The 19,184-nt window shown below is 43.6% G+C and overlaps 1 protein-coding gene across 6 annotated transcripts in view; it reads left to right on the forward strand.

Moving 5' to 3' along the window:
- Positions 1-4,145: 4,145 nt before the first annotated feature.
- Positions 4,146-19,184, forward strand: part of OSBPL1A (oxysterol binding protein like 1A) — a gene marked incomplete at its 5' end in the record, with an annotated part of 76,466 nt that continues 61,427 nt past the window's right edge. For 2 of the 6 annotated variants that reach the window (XM_082313913.1, XM_082313912.1), the window contains 4 exons: positions 9,678-9,813; positions 14,513-14,598; positions 16,885-16,959; positions 18,093-18,204. In XM_082313913.1, coding sequence (XP_082170039.1) covers positions 9,678-9,813; positions 14,513-14,598; positions 16,885-16,959; positions 18,093-18,204 — 409 coding nt within the window. Of the gene's footprint in view, positions 4,221-4,785; positions 5,046-7,811; positions 7,888-9,677; positions 9,814-14,512; positions 14,599-16,884; positions 16,960-18,092; positions 18,205-19,184 lie in introns of those variants that run through there. The other 4 variants (XM_082313914.1, XM_082313916.1, XM_082313915.1 and 1 more) reach the window with 4 other exon arrangements.

Below are 19,184 nucleotides of genomic sequence, written 5' to 3' on the forward strand. Positions count from 1 at the left end.
TTAAGACTCTTTCTTCTCTTTTAGCCACAGCGCAGTTGGGTACTGGCTATAGCAGTGCACAGTTGTCTTCTGTAGACCTAGAGAAATCCAAAAGCTTTTCTACAAAGTAATAACTGCTAGCAGGTTTTAGGAGCCTCCTGGCAGAAGAGGATCAGTGAATTCTCACATTTTCTCCTGCCATGCCTGCATTCAGATACAAAGGGCATGTTCAAATGAACTCTTCTCTATTATGTGATTTTTTTTTTTTTTCTGCTGGAGGATACCTCCAGAAACAGCCTTAGTGTGCTTCAGCCCTGCTTTGAGCAGCAAAAAGCATTCCTAATCTCAGCAGTTAATCTGGCTCACACCATCTACAAATTAACCACATTACGTGGTTATTTCCTGCAAAGTATGAAATATCAGCAACAGACTCGCATCTGTAAAAATTCCTATTGCAGGCAGTTCAGAACAACATGAAGATTTACTTTCATCACTCACTGGAAGTTGCTCTTGGTAATCCAGGGAGAAGATCCACAGGAATCACGTCTGAGAGCGTCAGTACTCTAATTACTTCTCCTGTGCCTGTCTTCTGCCAGCCTAGTAAGTAAAATCAGTATGGAAATATGGCAAGGCCCTGTGCTTGCTATACTGCTTTCCAGACAGAGTTGAGAAGTAACTTCCTCAGGAAGTACACCAGGGCTGCATGCAAGCTATTAGGGAACAAATTTTTAATTTCCGTCCAATGACTGTTGGTCCATCAACGAACATTCAGTCATTAAACATTTTATTGTGTGAAAATACACGTGCAGCCTGTCATGTATCATTTATTACTTCACTAAGCATTTCCATGTGTACACTCCCTTGCTAAGTGGTATATCTCAGATTTTACCAGTATGCTCTAGTCTGAAGAGGAAGAAAACAAAAAGTGTCAGTGGAATAAAGAGTTGTTGCATCATAAATAAAATTGTGATGTTTCACAGGGGGTGGCAATATAAATGCCCGGTAATTCTTGTCCCTTTCCAAGTTTGAAATGTTTTCCAAAAGTTCTTCAGCTCAGCCCTGGATAAACCATTAGCAACCTAGCTCAACTATGCAGAGGCAGAAACGGGTGTAGGGAGGTGCTGCTTATCTTCTCTCAGCTGCTAATGGTACCTTGCAAAATGAGAAGCGATCAGCATCTTGGCTTGCATAGTTGCTAATGATGACACCAACCACAATAGTGTGGGTTTTTTTTTTTTAGTAACGGCAATGAAGAGTGGTATTATGTCAAAATTTCTAGACAAAATACTTCTAGTCATAGGGTTTGGTTGCCTGCAGCAATGAATTCAACTAGTTGATTACGCACTACACCCAGCAGAAGCTCCCTCCCTAATAAGTTTCTCCTCAGGAAGCGCTCTGGCCTTACAGCTTCAAATTCTGCAGTCAGGTTCCCTATCGCCCCACCCCAGAATATGAGATGATGTAAAATATACTATGCTGTGAAAATCAGTGGCAAAACAGTTCAGTGAGTTCTGTGCAAGGCTGTTTGCCAGTGCATTCGGCCCTAAGATGGGAAGCATTTCATGTTTTCTCTATCACTAATTTCAGCAGGTTATCTGAAAAAGGAAAGACAAGCAAAAAAAGATAAAAGACACGCTCAAAACAGAAAGAACCCTTGATATCAGCAGCGCTGTTTTTCTTATTTCCACACGTCAAAGTCCAAAACACATTATTATTCTGGCATGTGCAAGGATGCAAACCATCGGTGAAAAATAGACGCTCCTTGAAGACACTGGAAGCAGCGGGAGTGTAGCGATTCTGACCAGGAGACCGCTGTACATCCAGGAGTCAGTGATCCACAGCACAGTGAACCCGAGCAGGCGCAGGTCTGTGCTGTGCTGCCTTCAGGCCTCTGGTGCGGCATACAAATCCCTTGGCTGCAGGGTAAACTCCACCAGCTCCTCGTCACAGAGAAGCCTGTGGGCAGCTCCAGCTTGCTGCAGGCGATTACACCACCTGCGTGTCCTTGCCTTTATCTAGAAGTGCAGCAAGAAGTTGTCATGCGAATATCCTTTACGAATAGCTGTTTTCCTGTAAGATAATTAAAATAGCTGGAATGACCAAGGAGGAGCTTCCCTCCACAGGTGGGATCTGTGCAGCGAGCCGTGGGAGAACTCCATCTGGGACATCCAGTCCAATGCTGCAGGAACGTGGGGTCCACAGCACCTAAAGGGCCACAAAGGTTTACTCGCTAGCTGTATTACTCTATTCTGCCTTTTTAAAACAGGAATTTTATTAAGCCATTTGTTGTCAGGCCTTTCTTACTGAGATTCAGAAAAAACCCTGCACCGTCCCTCTCAATTCACTGCCCCTACTCCCTGGTGCAGAACAGGGAGCTACAATATAATTAACTGGCTGAAGGGGAAAGCTCTGTGATATGAACTCTGTGCTGCGTTGCAATGAGTTATAGAGTAGGGGGATGCTTACACTTTCATTTTATTACAAAAATTATAATAAATATGAGGAAATAATATAAATATTTATATATTGTATTTGTGTATGTAAAATACAGTACAAAACAGGAAAAGGGAGGGATGCTTGATTTTATTGTGAGGTTGCTTGGAGCAGTTACGGCATTGTGAAAGATGCCTCAAAGCAAGAGAAGGAAATAAAGGTAAAGAAGCTTAGACAGACTGACAGCGGTGGCTGAGAGCATAAGAAAAGATGGGAACGTGAGCATGAAACAGCTACTGCTCTGAAGTAAGGATGGCAACTTGAAGACCTGCTCCTAAGGAAAGAAAGTCAACGTGATCCTTCACTGAAGCGTCTCAGATGTCATATACTCACTGCTGAAGCACCCCTGGAAGCAGGTCTCTTAACTAAGATAAACTAATTTAAAGTAACGAAAAGCAGGAGAAGTCCAAACGTGGGAAATTTGTGTTATCTCTGCAGGTGTGGAACTATTCCTTTTCTTCTTTTGGTACTTCATTCTTAAAACATTAAAAATACATGTAGCTATAGACAATACAGAAAAATGAAGCATGCCTCATTATTTATGTCTCAAGAGTTTCACAAGAATCGCTCAAGTTTAAACTTGCCCACTTTTGGAACAGAAGTTTAATCCTCATCTTTTGAGATAGTTTCTCATGTAACCTGTGGCTCCTGCCCTGCCTTTTCAGCCCTCCTTCTGCATGTGACACAGGCTCAGGCATGCCTCAACACCTCAGAGCTTCCCTACTTCCTCAATAAATTCCTGCAGGATTTCAAAGGCACTGTGGGAGCTTTCAAAAGGCAAAACCCCTCTCAGGTGCTAAAGGCAGAAAACGAAGGTGCCGGCTATTGGCTTGGAGAAGAAATAGAGGCAGGACAAGCAGATGGGAAGGAGCGGTGGCCCAAAGGGCCTTGAACCGAAGGAGTACCTCATCCCCAGGAGTACCAGGACTCTCGCTCTCTTAGGTTGCTTTGGGGCACGCTGTTTTTAGGAGCAGTGCGGGTGTTCGCCATCTCCTCTTACTTGCTCCGCACTTGTACGTGAGGCTGAAGCCATTTCCGAGGACACCCCCTTCCCCCCCGGCGATACATCGTCCTTGTACTCCGACAGCCCTCTCCTCAGGCCGTTCTGCCCCAGCCCCCTCCGCCAACGCCCGTCAGCCTCTTCGCGTTCCCGCCGCCTGTTCCGCCCCCCTCCCGCAGCCCCCCCGGCAGAGGGCGCGGGCTGCGCGGCTCTTGGGCCAGAGGGGGCCGAGCCGCCCACCCAGCAGCCGAGCGAACCCCGGCGAGAGCCGGGCAGCGTCCGTCCGGCAGCCCCGGGGTCGCAGGGGCGTCCCGGTCCCCCCCCGGGAAGGGCGGCCGCCACCGGCCGCGCCCGCTCTGGGCTCTTGCTCTCAGAAAACGGGCGGGCGCGGGGCCGCGGCGGCGAGACCGGGACCCCCGGGCCCAGCCCCACGCGTGCGGAAGGACCCCGCCGCCTGCCCCCACCCGCCGACGCGGTCCTGCGGGGGGGCCGAGGCGGGCGCCCGCAGCCGCGTGGGCCGGGCCGGGAGGGCGGGGCCGTGGCGAGGGGGGCGGGGCTCGGCCCCGCTGGGCGGTGGCGGCGGGGGGGGAGCGGCCCGCGCTGCCCAGGCGCCGCCGCCGCCGGTCACGTGCGGGACCGGTGCGTATCGCACAGCGGGGGGGGGCGGCGGCTGCGCGGAGCGGTGAGGCGAGGGGAGGGCAGGCTGGCGGCGGGTCAGCCCGCCCGCCCCGGGCGTGTTTCCTCCGAGGTGCGCCGGGGGGGGACGCGGGAGCGGGAGGAGACGCGCCCTCCCGCTGCGGCGTTTGCTCGGTCGCTGCCGTGATGATGTCCCTTGTCGTCCCTTCTCCCCGGGCTGCTCCCGGGCCGGCGCTGCCCGCCCGTGCCCGCGGGGCGGGGAGGGGGCGCCAAGTTCAGCCGGAGCCGGCTGCGGGGGCCGCGGCGGGGCTGCCGGGCCGGGCCGGGGAGGCCTGCGGGGCCGGCGCTGCGGGAGGGGCTGCGTGCCCCAGCCGGGCCGCCCGCCCCGGAGGAGCCGGGGCCGCTGGCCGCCTCAGGCGCCGCCTCTCTCCTGCGACCGTTTGGGGGTGGGAGGGGGGTGCCGCCACTTCTCCCCCCCTCAGAGCGTCCCACAGCGTGACCCGGCAAAGGCGCCCGCCCTGCGGGGAGGCGGCCCGCGGGCTGGGGAGCCGAAGGAGAGGCAGCCTCGGGGGGCGGGCGGGGGGCGGCCTGGCCTGCAGGAAGCGGCGTGAGCGCCCGCTGCGGTGCGCGGGTGCCCCCCCCCTTCCTCCTCCTCCTCCTCCTCCCTCTCCCTGCAACTGCCCCGTCGCCGCGGCGAAGCTGCGGGCGGGCGGCCGGTGCCGAGGGGTGCGGTGGTCTGAGCGCACCTTTCCCGTAGGCAAGAAGTTGCTGCGACGCCCGAGCCTGTCGCCTTAAAAAGCGTTTAGTTACGGGTGCTGAAGGGAGCTGCTCCATTTCGGACGCGCGTAGAGCTCTCCAGCGGTCCTGCTGAAGTTCTTGCTTGCTTGGGACTGTGCTCGCCTGCTGATCCGGTGAGATCTCGCACTAGCCGTGGTTGGTAAGCTTATTCAGAGCTCCTGGGCTGAAAGAAAGCCTTTGATGTAACAGAACTAAACCATGTGCAGAAAACAGCCAGGCAATGCCTAAGAATGAGGATTAGTTTAAATAGCTATTGCCTTGGCAAGGGTATTGAACAGATATTGTGTTATTGCATCCGTGTTAATTGCTACTGAGCAGACAGTAACTTTATTATAGATAGTTGCTTTCACATGAAGTGCCATGAGACTGTCATACAAGCGTGTTCAACTTGTAGAACCCTTTACCTGATGATTAAAATGACTCCTTTTAGATAACGTCACCCGTGCTTCTAGTACTGCAGCTCCTTCTTCTTGGAGCAGCTCCTGTCAGTGCAGTGTGTTGTGTGGGTTTCTAGACAGGTTCTGTCTGTTTGTGCGGTTTGGTGCATTTTGTCCTCCTTCTTTACAAGCATCACTTCATAACGTGTGCTTGCTGGGACATGTAAGAAGTCCTCCTAAGCAGGTATCATCCCTTCCTACAGGAATCTAGTTTTCATTGCTAGAGGGAGATCTCTTGAAATACTAGCCAGTGCTGTGCTTTTTACCAACCTTACTCTTTGTCATGAATAGAAAAATTCCTATGCAACCAGTAGCTGCTGACTCAGAGCCTTAACATTAAATTGGGCAGTGCCAGTACTGCTTCAGTTGCTTGTCAAGCTGCAGCAGAGTGAAAACCAGCCATGTTCTGGTTAGTGTGTATTGTTGCTGTTCTGGGCTGTGTACATGGCAGGAGGTCTCAGCAGGAGAAGAAATCAAAAGCAATAATCAAAGAAATCAAAGCAAAAGCAAGTGGGTCTTATCAATAGTGCTGCCCTGTGGTCAGGGATGGCGCTTTAGGTCTTCGTAGACCGCTTTGTGAGAAAAGCAGCTTTTTTTTGCTTGGACTCTCTCCTAGCAGTTGGGTAAAGTTGGTAGTCTGTATATCAGTAGTTAGGTGGCCTTTCATGGTTAAGTATTCTGCAAAACTCCCTTAAGCAGGTGTGCAGGCAGAATGGTAACCTGGGCTCTCTACTCTGTGTTGGAAACAAACCCTGCGTGAAGACAGACGCTGTAATAGCGTGAGAAGATCACTCTGGTCTACGTCTCATAGACAAAGATAAAAGCAGGACATCTTAATGCTATTCTTTATACCTTCTTAAAGGATAAGATTCAATTAGCAGTCAAGTACTGCTCCGGTAGTCCTAATGAGTTCAACCAAAGTGCCTTGCAGTCACATCTCAGCTGTATAGGAGGCACTAAATATTGGTCTTGTGTTGTTTTCTCATGGTACGCCAGTGACTGTAGAGGGTACCATACAAGCCGTTCAGTAGCACAAGGCATAAAGATGAGCTGTGGAAGGCAGTTTAACCTATATCAGCTGCTTAACGGAATAAGGTAATGCTGGCAAAACCACTGACTGAACAGATGTCCACTCTCTTAAGTGGCTCGTAGCTTTGCATATAGGCAGCATAATTCATATAGATTAACCTGTTAGTAGTATCTTATGGCTAATAAATCCAAATTAAGCTGTTAGGTTTCTCCCTCAGTGCTGCTGGTCTGGCTCGGCACCCCAAAACTGGTGGGTGAGGATTGGGGAGCTCTCTTGGCGGTGAGTCGTGTGACCAAATAAACTCCCGCCTGCAGGGGAACGCGGGTGGACGACCTACAGCTGTAAGCGCACAGCATTTGAGTGCCCGTGTATTGATTTCTTTCCGTACTCTAAACTTGCCACTCAGGTGGTCGCTCATCTCCATTATAGAGCAAATCCTGTTGCTTGAAACAGCATTTTCAAGATTATGCTAAGTTTTGTTAAGACCACCTTTGCTGCCAGCTTCATTTAGGCACTTCATTTAGCTTGTTAGCTAAAACTTTAGCTTCTGTATCACTTCTCTGATGAGTAACTGCACACAGATTCACTTTCCAGCTCCAATTGTAGGAACATTTTCATGCGAATGATCCTTCTAACTATGACTAATAGCCAGACAGTCATTCTTCTGCATCACTGCATGCTTTAAGCTTACAAAGTGTATTTGAGATTGGAGGCTTGGCCTAAACAGCAAAGTCTTTGGGAACTAAAGCAGTGAAGCAGACAGACCTTTCTTAGCCATGTTACTATGCATGTCACTCTACTGCTAATATTTGCTGTAAGGGTACAAACAAATTCGTGATTTTAACCTAGTGACTATTTGGGAGGAGAAAAATCAGGCAAGTAATTTTACAGTGATTCAGCTTTCTGTGTATCTTAAGCTGTTTAAGATTCTGCTCATGTATGTAACTGGCCTTGCTGCATACAAGAGTTGTGCCTTTGGATCAGTTTCTTGGTTCCCTTCCCAAGCAGTCTTTTCTTCCTTCACATCAATATCAAATAGAAACCACAGGTTCTTAATGTGTTGAAAGTGCATTGCTCTTCATACCTGTTCTGCATGTGGGATGTTGACAAATGATACGGGGGGTAATGACAGGAGTGTGTTTCTCTCATCTGAGGCATTTGAGATATCGGTAAAGAAATATTGTGTGGGAGGGGGTGAAAATGAAAGATAAGCTTTGCTGATTCCCCCTCCCCCCCCCCATCCCTGATGAGTAGGCCAGCAAAATGAGCTCTAACTATCCTTTTAGCTTTTGTCTGTACGATTCTCAGTGCTGCATTCTGTGTCCCCCTTAAACAGTATCACTCGGCTTCAGAGAAAGTATTACAGAGTGATTATACATTAACATACTTGATTTTGATCTTTCTCTAGGTGCTGTTAGAACTGAGTCACTGAGGAAAATTATACCTACCCCAGTAACAACAAACTCTGCTGTGTTGCCTCAGAGAAGTGGATAGACTCCTGTTTAAAGGAGAAGGTAGCTTCAGGGCTTGAAGGATTACTAGAAGGACTAGTACTGTTTTGTTTTGGGTTGTTTTTTTTTTTTTTCCTAGTAGAACTGAAAAGCAGGCACAAACAAGAGTGTTGTCTAACCACTGCTGGAGAAGGCATTTGTGTCCTGTGTCTGTGGTAGATTGCAGGTGACTGATCCAGTCTGTTCTTCTGAAACATGCTAGAAAGGGCTTGCTTAGTCTCTCTGTCAAATTCTTTGAAAATGGATTCCCTCTTTCCCTTTGCTGGTTGAGCAAAAGGTAGGGAAAACTCTCTTCTCTGTATTGTTAGTGCTTTGGCAGTCTGTCCTGTTCTAGGCTTCTGTCTCAGTCTTGAATATTACAAGATCTGTCACTTACAGGCTTATTGTTGCTTACCCAGTGTTCTCACTGTCTCTTTTCTTGCTGAGTGACTTCTCATCTTACATTAGTCAAAGAGCTCCCTGCATCTATTTTAGCTGTGAGTGTGTGTGGTGCAATCAAGCTGCCTGTCCGATACAGCAGAGTGTAAACAGTTTGTCGGACCAACCAAAACCTCTGCTAGTATAGGAAAGCTAACTATGTGAGGCCAATAGTGTTCTTTGCAGTCATTAACTGACTTAGAAATCTAGATTCTGCAGGATCTCGTAAACCTAGTGTGTCAGGTGAAGTTGCTAAACTGGAGACACTAAATTTGGGCAACCTCTTATCTTACTGTTGTTTTTAGTAGCAATAAATTGTGTATTACAGCACAGTCTTTTGAGGCTGCTTTTAAAATTGCTTCTTGACACCTCTTAAAAACAGTGTATTTAAATGGGACATTAAAGTTGGGTTTTGCCTGTGCTGAGCTGTGCTGCATTTGGGTCTAGTTGTTGTAATGGCATTTAAAAAATAAAAGGCAAAAGAACTTCAGATTGTGATTCTGTCAGTGTGAAAAGATTGGTCGAGACATTACTTAATAACTGTATTCAGTGAGAGACCTGGTAAGTAGCAGTATCACGTGCCCAAAGGTCTCTGAGAGCAGTAAAAATAACCATGATAACAGGTTTTGCTTTCTCCATTCTTTGAAAGATGTAAATGCACCTTTTTTGTAGTTCAAAAGCAATGGTAAGATGAGAATTAGCTAGTTATGCTTTACAGTCACATGTTAACTTCTTTATATTGTACTGTTGTGCTTAAAGATAAGGTCAAATCTACAAAGTTGTTGAGTATCTGATTCCCCTTCATGTCAAGGTTGGAGGGGCTCAGGTATCTTGAGTTCAAGAGCTGATCGTACAAGTCACTGATGGGTATCTGGGGACCTCCATGTGAAGGTGTATTCTGTTCCCTAGGGTTGGCAGTCAAAATAAGTCTCAGCTAATTCTGAAGAAATACTTGGGCTAAAAGGCATATATCTTGTTTGTTTGTTTTTTATTTGCCTCTGGAAACCTTAAGGGGTAAAGGTGAAAACCTTATGAGGAAAAAGTAAATGCTTACTGCTTATGCTTGTAGCAAAGCTTGCCTCCTTTGTGGCATACAGTTCTAACTCTCAAGCCACACTTAGAACCTAGAAAACGGAGAAGCAAGAAAACACAGATATTTTGTTATTTAACTGCTTTGTTTGTATGAAGAATTTTAATGCCTGTTAGTGGCATGTCTGGGTGGGGGACCCTTGAAAACAGCTTGCACGTTAAATGTGTTCCACATAGGAAATAATTGTGTTTCTCATACCAATGTTAATATCAAATAAGGGAGAAAAGTGACATAATATTGAGCCATAACTTATAGCAGCATAAGAGATTGCAAAATCGGTTCTTTCATGTCTTTATTAGAGATGAGTACTGAAGCAGAACAGCAGCTTCTCCATGATGCTAGAAATGGAAATGCTGAAGAAGTTAAACAGCTGTTGGATACCATGAACAAAGGAGAAATAAGCTTTGATATCAACTGTAAAGGTTAGTAGCCTTCCTCAAATGTTTGTAACCTCACTGTTAAAGCCACAGGTAGTGAAACGTACTGATAGTATAACTTTGCTTTCTTTGGAGTTCTCAACAGAGTAATAAAAAACACTTATACAACTGCTTTTACCCTGTGACTCTTAGGCCATACTTGTTTAGGGGAGAGATCATAAAAGCAGACTACAGATAAATGTAATGTACAGAAAACCTCAGAGTAATTCACAGAAGCTGGAAATGTCAACAAGACAAAGAATCAGTGCCTCTTTCTGCCTGTGTTTGTGCATATGCCAACTTTGGAGCTTTATAATATTAAACAAAACAGACCATGGTGCCAGGGGATGGTTCAAGGAGGTAAAGAGTCTCCAGCAAGGCAGCAGAGAAGATTCAGTAGTTTATTTGTGCTCTGCTAGGTGTGATTTTTTTTTTTTTTTTAAGGCCCATGTTTCATTATCGTGTAGTAAGAGCATCTACATCTCTTGCCACTTGTCGGAATGGTTGGAACAAATGTATACTTCTTACTCCCAGCAGTATACTAGGTTACTGGGAAAAGAAAGTAAAACTGCCAGTCATCTGTGCATCTGTGTCTTTGGCCTACATTAAAGTTTTGCAGATGCATAGCTAACATAGTTATGGCTAAGCAACTTGCTGAGCATTAAGACTTCAAACTGGGGCTGGATTTGCAACCTTATTAGCAGTTACAGACTGCCCTATTTCTTTATTCATTTAGTAACTTTCTATTTCTCTTTATTTACATGACTGTGTTTCTGGTTGCTTCAAAAAAGTGGATGTGTATCCCACTCTTTCTGCATGGGCTGGTATTTCTTTGTTCAGCATTTAACTGTTAAGCAGCACTGAGAAGATAGTGCTGCAAAGGGACAGGGGAGAGAGCAACTATGCTTCCTCTCAGCTATGACAGAGGAAACACCTTGCCCTAAAGAGCAGGAAAGCATGTTATCTGAACAAGCTCTATCCCTTTCCCAACTCTAGTTCTTAATCATCGGTTTACTCATCCTTTTGTTTGACTACTCAGTCATGTGTGTGTTTTCTCAATAGTTAATGTGCTCACCTCCAAAAAACAAGTTGTAAACCCCAAATCGTTGATACTTCATCTTCAGGGAGCTAGTTCATAATTTAAAGGGGGAAGCTAGACAGAGCTCGATCGAGCTAGTCTTCCACCCTCACAAGTATGTCCTTTGCAAATATTCATGACATTGTGTGTAGTGCCTAAACAGCTGGAATAAAAATACCTTAAGATTCATGCAGCAGTATCCATAAATAAGTTGCTGGAGTCTCTTGTGCTTAAAAGAGATTTCAGAGCTTCTCAGATGTGTTCTTAAACATAATCTGAAGTCAAGAAAGCATAATGAAATGGCACAATCTGCAGTCCTGTATTATATCAAGCAGACTGGTCTCTTGTCAGCATTCCTGCTCAAAGTCAAGTGTTAGTATTGTGAAAGTTTGCAGCTAGGTAGAAGAGATTCAGCTAATGAAGGGAAAGATAGATGGTGCTTAGCTGTTAATCTTCCACTTTAGCAATACATGGCCAGCCAGCTAATACATGCTTGCTAATGGGAGGTCTAGGAAACTAGAGGGAACATGCTGGTGATAGTTTAGGTTAAACAAAATAATTCTGAATATGGAATCTATACACAGTGAAATTTCTGTTCTCTATGTTCTGGTTCTTCTAAATGTTAGAGGATACAGAAATGTAACTAAAGTGTTCTCTGGGGGAACTGTTCTGGTTGTGTGAAACTTCAGAGTTAAATCTCTGTTCTTTCACAGTCACTCTTCAGATACTGATTGTTTCAATCGCTTTGCACCTGTGGAATACCCCGTTGGAAATAGTCTAAGACAAATTCAGGCCAGCCAGCCTCTACAGTATAGCTACTCCTGCCATTCTGCCTCCTCACTAGCAAAACCACTATGTCTTGCTACAAATCCTGATCTGTTAGGTACTTACAGATAGTAATTGCACAACCACATGATGATTAACTAAAATACAGGCTGTAGACTGTAACTGACTTTTTGCAACCCTTAATCTTCCTTCTCTTCCCTACAGCCTTTTGTCCTTCTGTCATTACCTTCTGGATAATCAGATATCCCTAGAAAGTCAGGGTATGGGGAATGTCTTCAATGCTGCAGCAGTTCCTTCAGGATTTGCACCTGATGTGGCAATGACACTTGGCTTGGAATAAAGTACTTTTGGAGCAGGTGGGAGACTGTACTGGAGGTAGTATAAACTTTGCCCAGAGCATGCCCTAGGAGACATAAGTCAGACACATTAATGCACCTGGGTGTCAAAGCCTACCTTCAACATCTTGTAAAACCTGTCTTGTCTTTCAAAGGGTGAGTTTATATCTGAGGCTGTGCTCTAGATTTACAAGTGTGAAGTCTGACAAGAGTGATCCCAAACATCCTGATTTCAGCCAAAATGAAGGAAGAGAAAGTAAATCTAGGCTTCTCCTACTTTTTTCTGTTGTGACTAGATTCTAGCCAGTCAATACTTGGAGATAAGCAAGACTTGCTTGATGAGAATCCAGCCAAATGGTGTGAACTTTCATTTCCAGTTTTCTCAGTTCACTGGTTTCAAAAGAAGGTATCCACATTAAAACAGCACTAAACCTGGGTTTCATCCAAAACTATCATATTTGCTAAGGCTATGTTAGCTTATTGTCCTTAAATACAAGGAAATAGAATATCTAGGACTTTACAAAGTAAGAAGTAAAATTATGTCAATGGTCAACAGTGTGTTATGCCAAAATATACATTTGAGTGACTGCGCAGTAGCCTGGCAGACTACAACCAGGAGATGACTGCCTAGTTTGTCTCCATTCTCTAAACAAATGCTGACATTTGAGACTTAGAGCTAACTGGCATCAAAGCAAAGGACTGGGTGGGAGGGCTATTCTGTTTATTCTGCTTTCCTGTCCTTGCATTCTCTTCAGTGTAATGATGTCCTGGTTTAAAATACTAATAAAAAAAAAAATGCAAACACTTGTGGTCACTTGGAGAGAAGTAACTAACACATCAAGAGCTTGAGAAGTAACTGGTCAGCTAACATCAGAAATGCAAACATTCAGAGTGGATGCAGAAAAAGGGCCTCTGGCACTTTATTCAGTAAGAACTACAAATCTGGCCAGGTTCCTTTTTTTTTTTTTTTTATGACCGAATTCCTTAACAGCAGCACTGTCTTGTCAGTGCTGTAACTACTGATTGTCTTGGGCTAACTGTATGAATTCAGTGCAACTTGGACCTCTTTCGTGTTCTTTGAAAGAACCTTCTTCCCTACTAGACTGAGGGATGGATGATGTCCATTTAGTACATTGTCCAGCATATGTAGCTCCAGAATTAGTCATCCACACAGTATTTATCTTCTGTGGTATTTTTAGCCCATCAGTCACATAGGGCAGGAGTTCTGTTGTAGGCCAGACTGGGATGGGGGGAAGATACTAAATCTGGGGTTTGAACAACAGCAGGAGTTGAGAAGAGAGAGAACCAAATAACAAAGTAAATAGCCAACAGAGGGCAGAAATGTTGGCTGGAAACAATCATAAGAAAGGGGAAAATATTTTTGCTGTGAGTCACATCCTAATGTTAATTTGTAATATGAGATGAGAAAGAATGATGAACTTGCAAGACCAGCAGTTCTCTCTTCCCTTGTGCTAGTGGCTTGTCCCCTCAGGGCAAACTTAATGTTATGCATGTTCCAGACTTCAATGCTTGAGGATACATAAAAAGGGAAAACTTAATGGTGGCAGTAACTTCAAAACAGTTTCTAATGCTTCATTTTCATTTTGCTTCCAAATACAAAATTATAGCTTTTAGATGGCACTTGGAATGCTGTGGTCTGTTGCTTAGTAAAAACAAAGCACAAATCAGCTTTGCTTAGTACAGTTGAGTGTTGCAATTGGAAACTAACATGAGTTGTTAAATTAGTAATCTCTAATACTTGTAACGTCTTGCTTTTGAAGAAGTGATTGTAGAATTGTTCTTCAATTTCATTCATACAGCCAGTCCTCCAGGACATGCTTTAAATGCTCTTTAAAGCATAAATGATAGTTTCCTTTGCATGGTCACTTCTGTGCCTGCTTCCTACTTAGGCTTATCATTCCTGCAGAGGCTTGCAGCTGTAGATGGTACGTGAGTTCTGCAGGGCACAAAGATTTCAAATCCTGATACTTAATAAGGCTATCTTTATTAAAATTGAGTACAAGTACAAGACAACAAAAAACCCTAACATTAGGCCATCCCACCTGTTTTGGTTTGAATCATCAGTTTGGAAAGGTGAGTTGTCCTACCTCTCACTTGTGTGCAGGATATAAAATCAGGTAGACCAAACTGGTTTTTGATAAACAAGAGAAATGGGTAATTGCATGTGCTATTTTCATAGTGACTGAAAGTAACTGAAGCTTCTTGCTACTGTTGAAGAACAAGGTATTACATGAAAACAAAAGTTGTATTCTCCATCAGGCCACATGACTTTCTCCTTTCAGAAAGATTTTGTAGGTTTGAATCTAATGTTCTTAGACTGCATCCTGATTTAGTAATTCAGATGACATGAATAGTATTGATGCTTCCAGCCTCCTTGCTCCTCTGTTACTGTGAAGGATGATCATCCATGCCAACCTCCAAGCACGTGACAAGATCTTTTTTGTACCGTGTGACCAAAACTTAATTTACCTGTTTTGTCTTTTAGGCAGAAGTAAATCTAATATGGGTTGGACACCTCTTCACCTTGCATGCTACTTCGGACATGCTGTTGTGGTAGAGGATTTGCTGAAGGTATATTTCTATTTGCCTTTGTGTATAAGGCAGAAAATTCTGTTTTGCTAGAAACAGTTAGTATTTATTCAGGTTTTTGTGATAGAAGAAAGGCGGCTTTGTAGAGAGGTGGAGCCACTCCTACAGTTTATCTGCATGTAACATAGAGATAACTAAGCTGATTATTATAACTAAGGAATGCAATAGTTGTTGTATTAAGATCAGCCCAGTTTACAAGGATTCAAAATAGTGACACTGGAAGTCTATACCATAGTATACAGCTGTTACTCTGAACACTTTTTACAGCTATCAGTACTTAGCTAACTTTCTCATGAAGTGTGTGTGTTTTTTATCTATGTAACCATCTGAATTTAGGAATTAACGACGTGTAGTATATAGGTATGCGCTTGTGAAACCTTCAGCCCTTTTCAGGCTCAGTGGATATCTGCATATAATAAGCCAACATCTGATACTAGTAATGCAAATGTTTCAAGGTCCTGATCTAGCTTACTGTACTACCTAAAGTATGTAACTTAGGCAATTTCGCTTACTGAGTTGCAGGGAAGGCTAAAGTGTTGCAAATGCAAAAACGTCTGTGTTATCTAATTGGATGTTGTGCATAGAAGTATGTTCAGAATTCTGTGCAAAGTAACTTTTATGTGTTTCTTTCCATGCACAGGCTAACGTAGTTTGACTCATATTTCTTTCTAACATCTTTGAAATAATGAACTGTGTGATGAACTTTGAAATTATAAACCTCTGTGGTCAAAGCTGACCTATTTGTATCTTCATAGCCAGATCTGCACTGCATTTGCCGTTGTTTGTCTGAGTTTTTTTGTTTGGTTGGTTGGGTTTTTTTACCCTCTGCTCGCAGGGTAGCTTCAACCAACCTTACCTGTGTTATACTCTATTCCTGTTTGAGAGGTTTTGCTGTAGATGGCAGGAACACACTAAACAGCCTCAAATCCAAAGGTAGCTAACCTAAACTTGAATTTCATCTGGAATAAAGGCTACCAGCCATAATTGTGACTAAAGTAGGAAACAAAGTTGAGATTTCTTTGAGAAGTCCTTCTCTAGCCTACACACCTGCTCAGTAGATAATGCTGTTCTCAATCCAAGAGGGCTACTTAAAGCAAAAGGTAAAGTTTTGTCACTTAATGTGTTTATCAACACTTCCAGAGTTGAAAGAGTATGTGTAACTTTGTGTTTTCTTCTTTGCTGATAAGGCTCTTGAAAGGGTATTATTTAAAGAATGAGGGGAATAATAAAGGAGGCTGTGCACCTCTGAAAGCTAGGCACATATAGGTGTCTCTGTGTACTTGTGCCTAGATTTTGTGCTGAAAGGGCAAGTGAATGAGGTATGGTCAGAAACAGAGCTCTGGAACTAGAGTCAGGTTCATCAGTTAACTTTAGGCAGGCAGCAGTGATCTGGCTAAATTATGTGATCTAAACATATGTGATAAAGTTATATATATCCTGCCCTCTTTCTGACTTTTTGAGAGGCTAGGTAAAGTGGTGCAGAAGAAATGCTTAAAGGAAAGAAGGGTAGGCTTTCTTGGTTTCCTGGAACAATGCCTGTGCAAGCAGTCTTCCTTTCAGAGAAAAGGTATGGGCTGGAGAACGTGTGTGACAGGAGGAAGGGAGATTCAAGACAAAGATTATATAAGAGAAAAGGGAGGAGAAAGGTTAAGTTTCAGATGGTACCATCCTAATGCTAACATGAAAGTTTTCACTTCAAGTGGAAGAGCAGCAATAGGTGCCTAGAGAGAACTCCACTTGTTAAATCAGGAGCACCAAGAGGCTGGTGCTACTGTGTGCATGTCTGTAATAATATGTGTACGCATGTTATCAATAAGTTGTTTGGGTTTTTGTGTTGGTTTTTTTTTTTTCCCCAACACTGCCCCCCCCCCCCAAAAAAAAAACAACCCAAAAACAACCCAAAAACTCCCAAACAAACAAACAAAAAACCCAAAAAACAACACAAACAAAAAAAAAAAACCCTACCAACAGCACCTCCACCCCCTGTGTTAAACTTATTTTCTATATACCTTCTTCTCAAAAGTGAGAGAGATGCCTGGAAAAAACACAGGAGGCTTTTCCTTTTTTAAAATGGTTTATAGAATGCTGGTTATGAATCTTACATATGTATTTTATCTTCATGTCCAGGATGGCTGTGTTACAGTTCTGATCTGATTTGCCACAAGGCCTACATTAGTGTCTTGTCCTCCCTCTTCCCCTGGTTAAAGGCAATAGCTATGTAGTTCTTGTTGGAAGGGATTTGAGATGTCTTTTGGTCTTGCTCTTTAGGCTGGTGCAGATGTGAATGTGTTGAATGACATGGGGGACACTCCACTTCATCGTGCAGCTTTCACAGGACGTAAGGTAAAGTATGTTCCCTTTTTTTAAAGCCTCAATCATAGAATTATTAAGGAAATAATAGCAATAAGATCACTTCAAAATGATGTTTTTACACTGTCTAAAAAGGAGTTATCATCTGTTTTGGTACAGTGCGTTCAAAAGAAGTAGGCATATTACCTAGCTGGTGTAACTGTCCAAAACGAAAACATAGTACAGATATCTTTTCTTGAAGGCAGGAGAAGACTGGTCTGTGTTTTCCTTGGTATACTTTGTCCTTTTTTTTAGCTTTTTATTGACAAAGATTTTGCTGGCAGACAGAAAAAAAATAGTATTTGTCTTCCACTGTAGCCCTGTGCATCAGTTGTGTAACTAACTGATGTTCCTTCTGTTCTGCTTCTGCCGTGTGTCAGAAAATGCTAAAGCATAGCACTACCTTTAGCTGCAGGTGCTAATTACCATGTGGAAACCAGTGTAAAGATCTCCCATCTACTGCTAAAGTACAACAGATTAATTTGTGTTTGTGCCTGGTGTGTTTGACACAGTAAAAGGAGTAAGGATTGCTCCTCCTAACTAACTGCATGTTTACATAGGGAGAAACCATATTGTTTTAATCTTAGTGGCTTCTGGAGGGGGGAAAAACTATAAATTAGGACACAGTGGTCATTTGGTGTCTTGAAGTGCTGTTTCTTCATAGAAAACTAGAACTAAAGAGCTTTTTATAGGCCTGTAACGTGAGACTAGTTTGATTGTTCCCCACACGCCACCATCATTCCCAAACTAGTACTACCTCTATGGATAACCTCTTGGCCCTTCTGAAGGAGTGACTACTTAGTCTCTTATCAAAAGAGCCAATCGTACTATTTTTATCTGCCACATTCAGCATTTGCATCAGGTACACCAGCTTTTAAATTGGAGTGGGTCTGTTCAGCCGTAACTAATCTCCTGTTAGTTCCTTCGGCCTGACTGACGTGAGAGAGAAGGTTGCAGTTAGTCCCACTCTTCAATCTCTCTAAAACATCCCTTCCTGTTTTCGTAAGTCAGCAGTGGTGAGAAGCCGTTATACAGCTCGTCTTACAGGATGTCAGTAGCTGAAAAGACGGATTGTGGCCTTGCCATAGCAGAGATAGATAAGCAGTGTTTTTCAAATTGTTTTCCAGGAGGTGGTGATGTTACTCTTGCAGCGTAATGCTGATACTTCTATTGTTAATGGGAGTGGAGAGACTGCAAAAGAAGTTACTCATGATAAAGACATAAGGAATATGTTGGAAGGTAACTTTAATAGGTTATAGCGTGGTTTTTTTTCAACACTTGTACATTCTAAAAGCTGATTTTTCTCTTGCAAGTTACAGAAGCTCAATTGAATTTTCTTTTTAAATTTGGTCATTAGAAAGAAAAAGTTACAGTTTTTGGTTCCTGTCTGCAGTACTGACAATTGGGGTTTTTTCACAGTATGTCTGCAAGTGACTTGGATAGTTAAGTATCATGAATGCCAATAGCATTATTCAAGTAACTATTTCAATCCTGTTGGGGTAATCCTTGCTACAGCTCTGAACTGTATGTGGCAGTCAAAGCCTTAGCTCACTGGAAGAGGAAGAACTCAAGTCAAGAACAGTAAGTGACTTTGTGTCAACAAAATCATTAAAGAGCAAAATTCTGAACAGTTTGCAAGGGTGACCTAGTTTTGGATCAAGTTTAGGACTTGCTATTGCAGTCTTAAAGGTTATGTCAAAAGGAAAAAAAAGTAAAAACCATTCCCCTTGTTTCCTCCATTGCCTCACAGGTGTTGAAATTGAGGGAGATGGTGTCCAAATACTTACGTAGGCTCACTGCTTATAGTTTTGGAGAGTTCAAGAACTGTGTTGCTTCCTGGTATTACTGTGTGATACCCCTAAATACTGCTGAAGTTCCATGTTCAATACCACAGATTGTATATGTGAAAAGTGATCTCTCTTCTAATTCTACATGCAAGTGCACAGATAACAGTCCTTTCTGCTGCTCATCTGCTGGATTGTTAGAGAAGAATAAAATTTCTGTAGGATGGTAGGAATAGTAGAAGAGAAACTGAAAAGAACACAGGGAAGATCGGATGGGGGTGTCACGTAGTTCTCCAGCTTTCGCTTTTACTAGGGAGCGAGGTTGGGTTTTAAAGTGTTTAATAGTAACATATATATATATATATGTGCACATGTGTATACGCACTCACACATCTTGTCAAATGTTACATGTTTTTGAACATATTTTTGCTCTGA

This window comes from Platalea leucorodia (genome assembly GCF_965183815.1).
Source record: "Platalea leucorodia genome assembly, chromosome: 1".
NCBI classification, from domain to species: Eukaryota; Metazoa; Chordata; class Aves; order Pelecaniformes; family Threskiornithidae; genus Platalea; species Platalea leucorodia.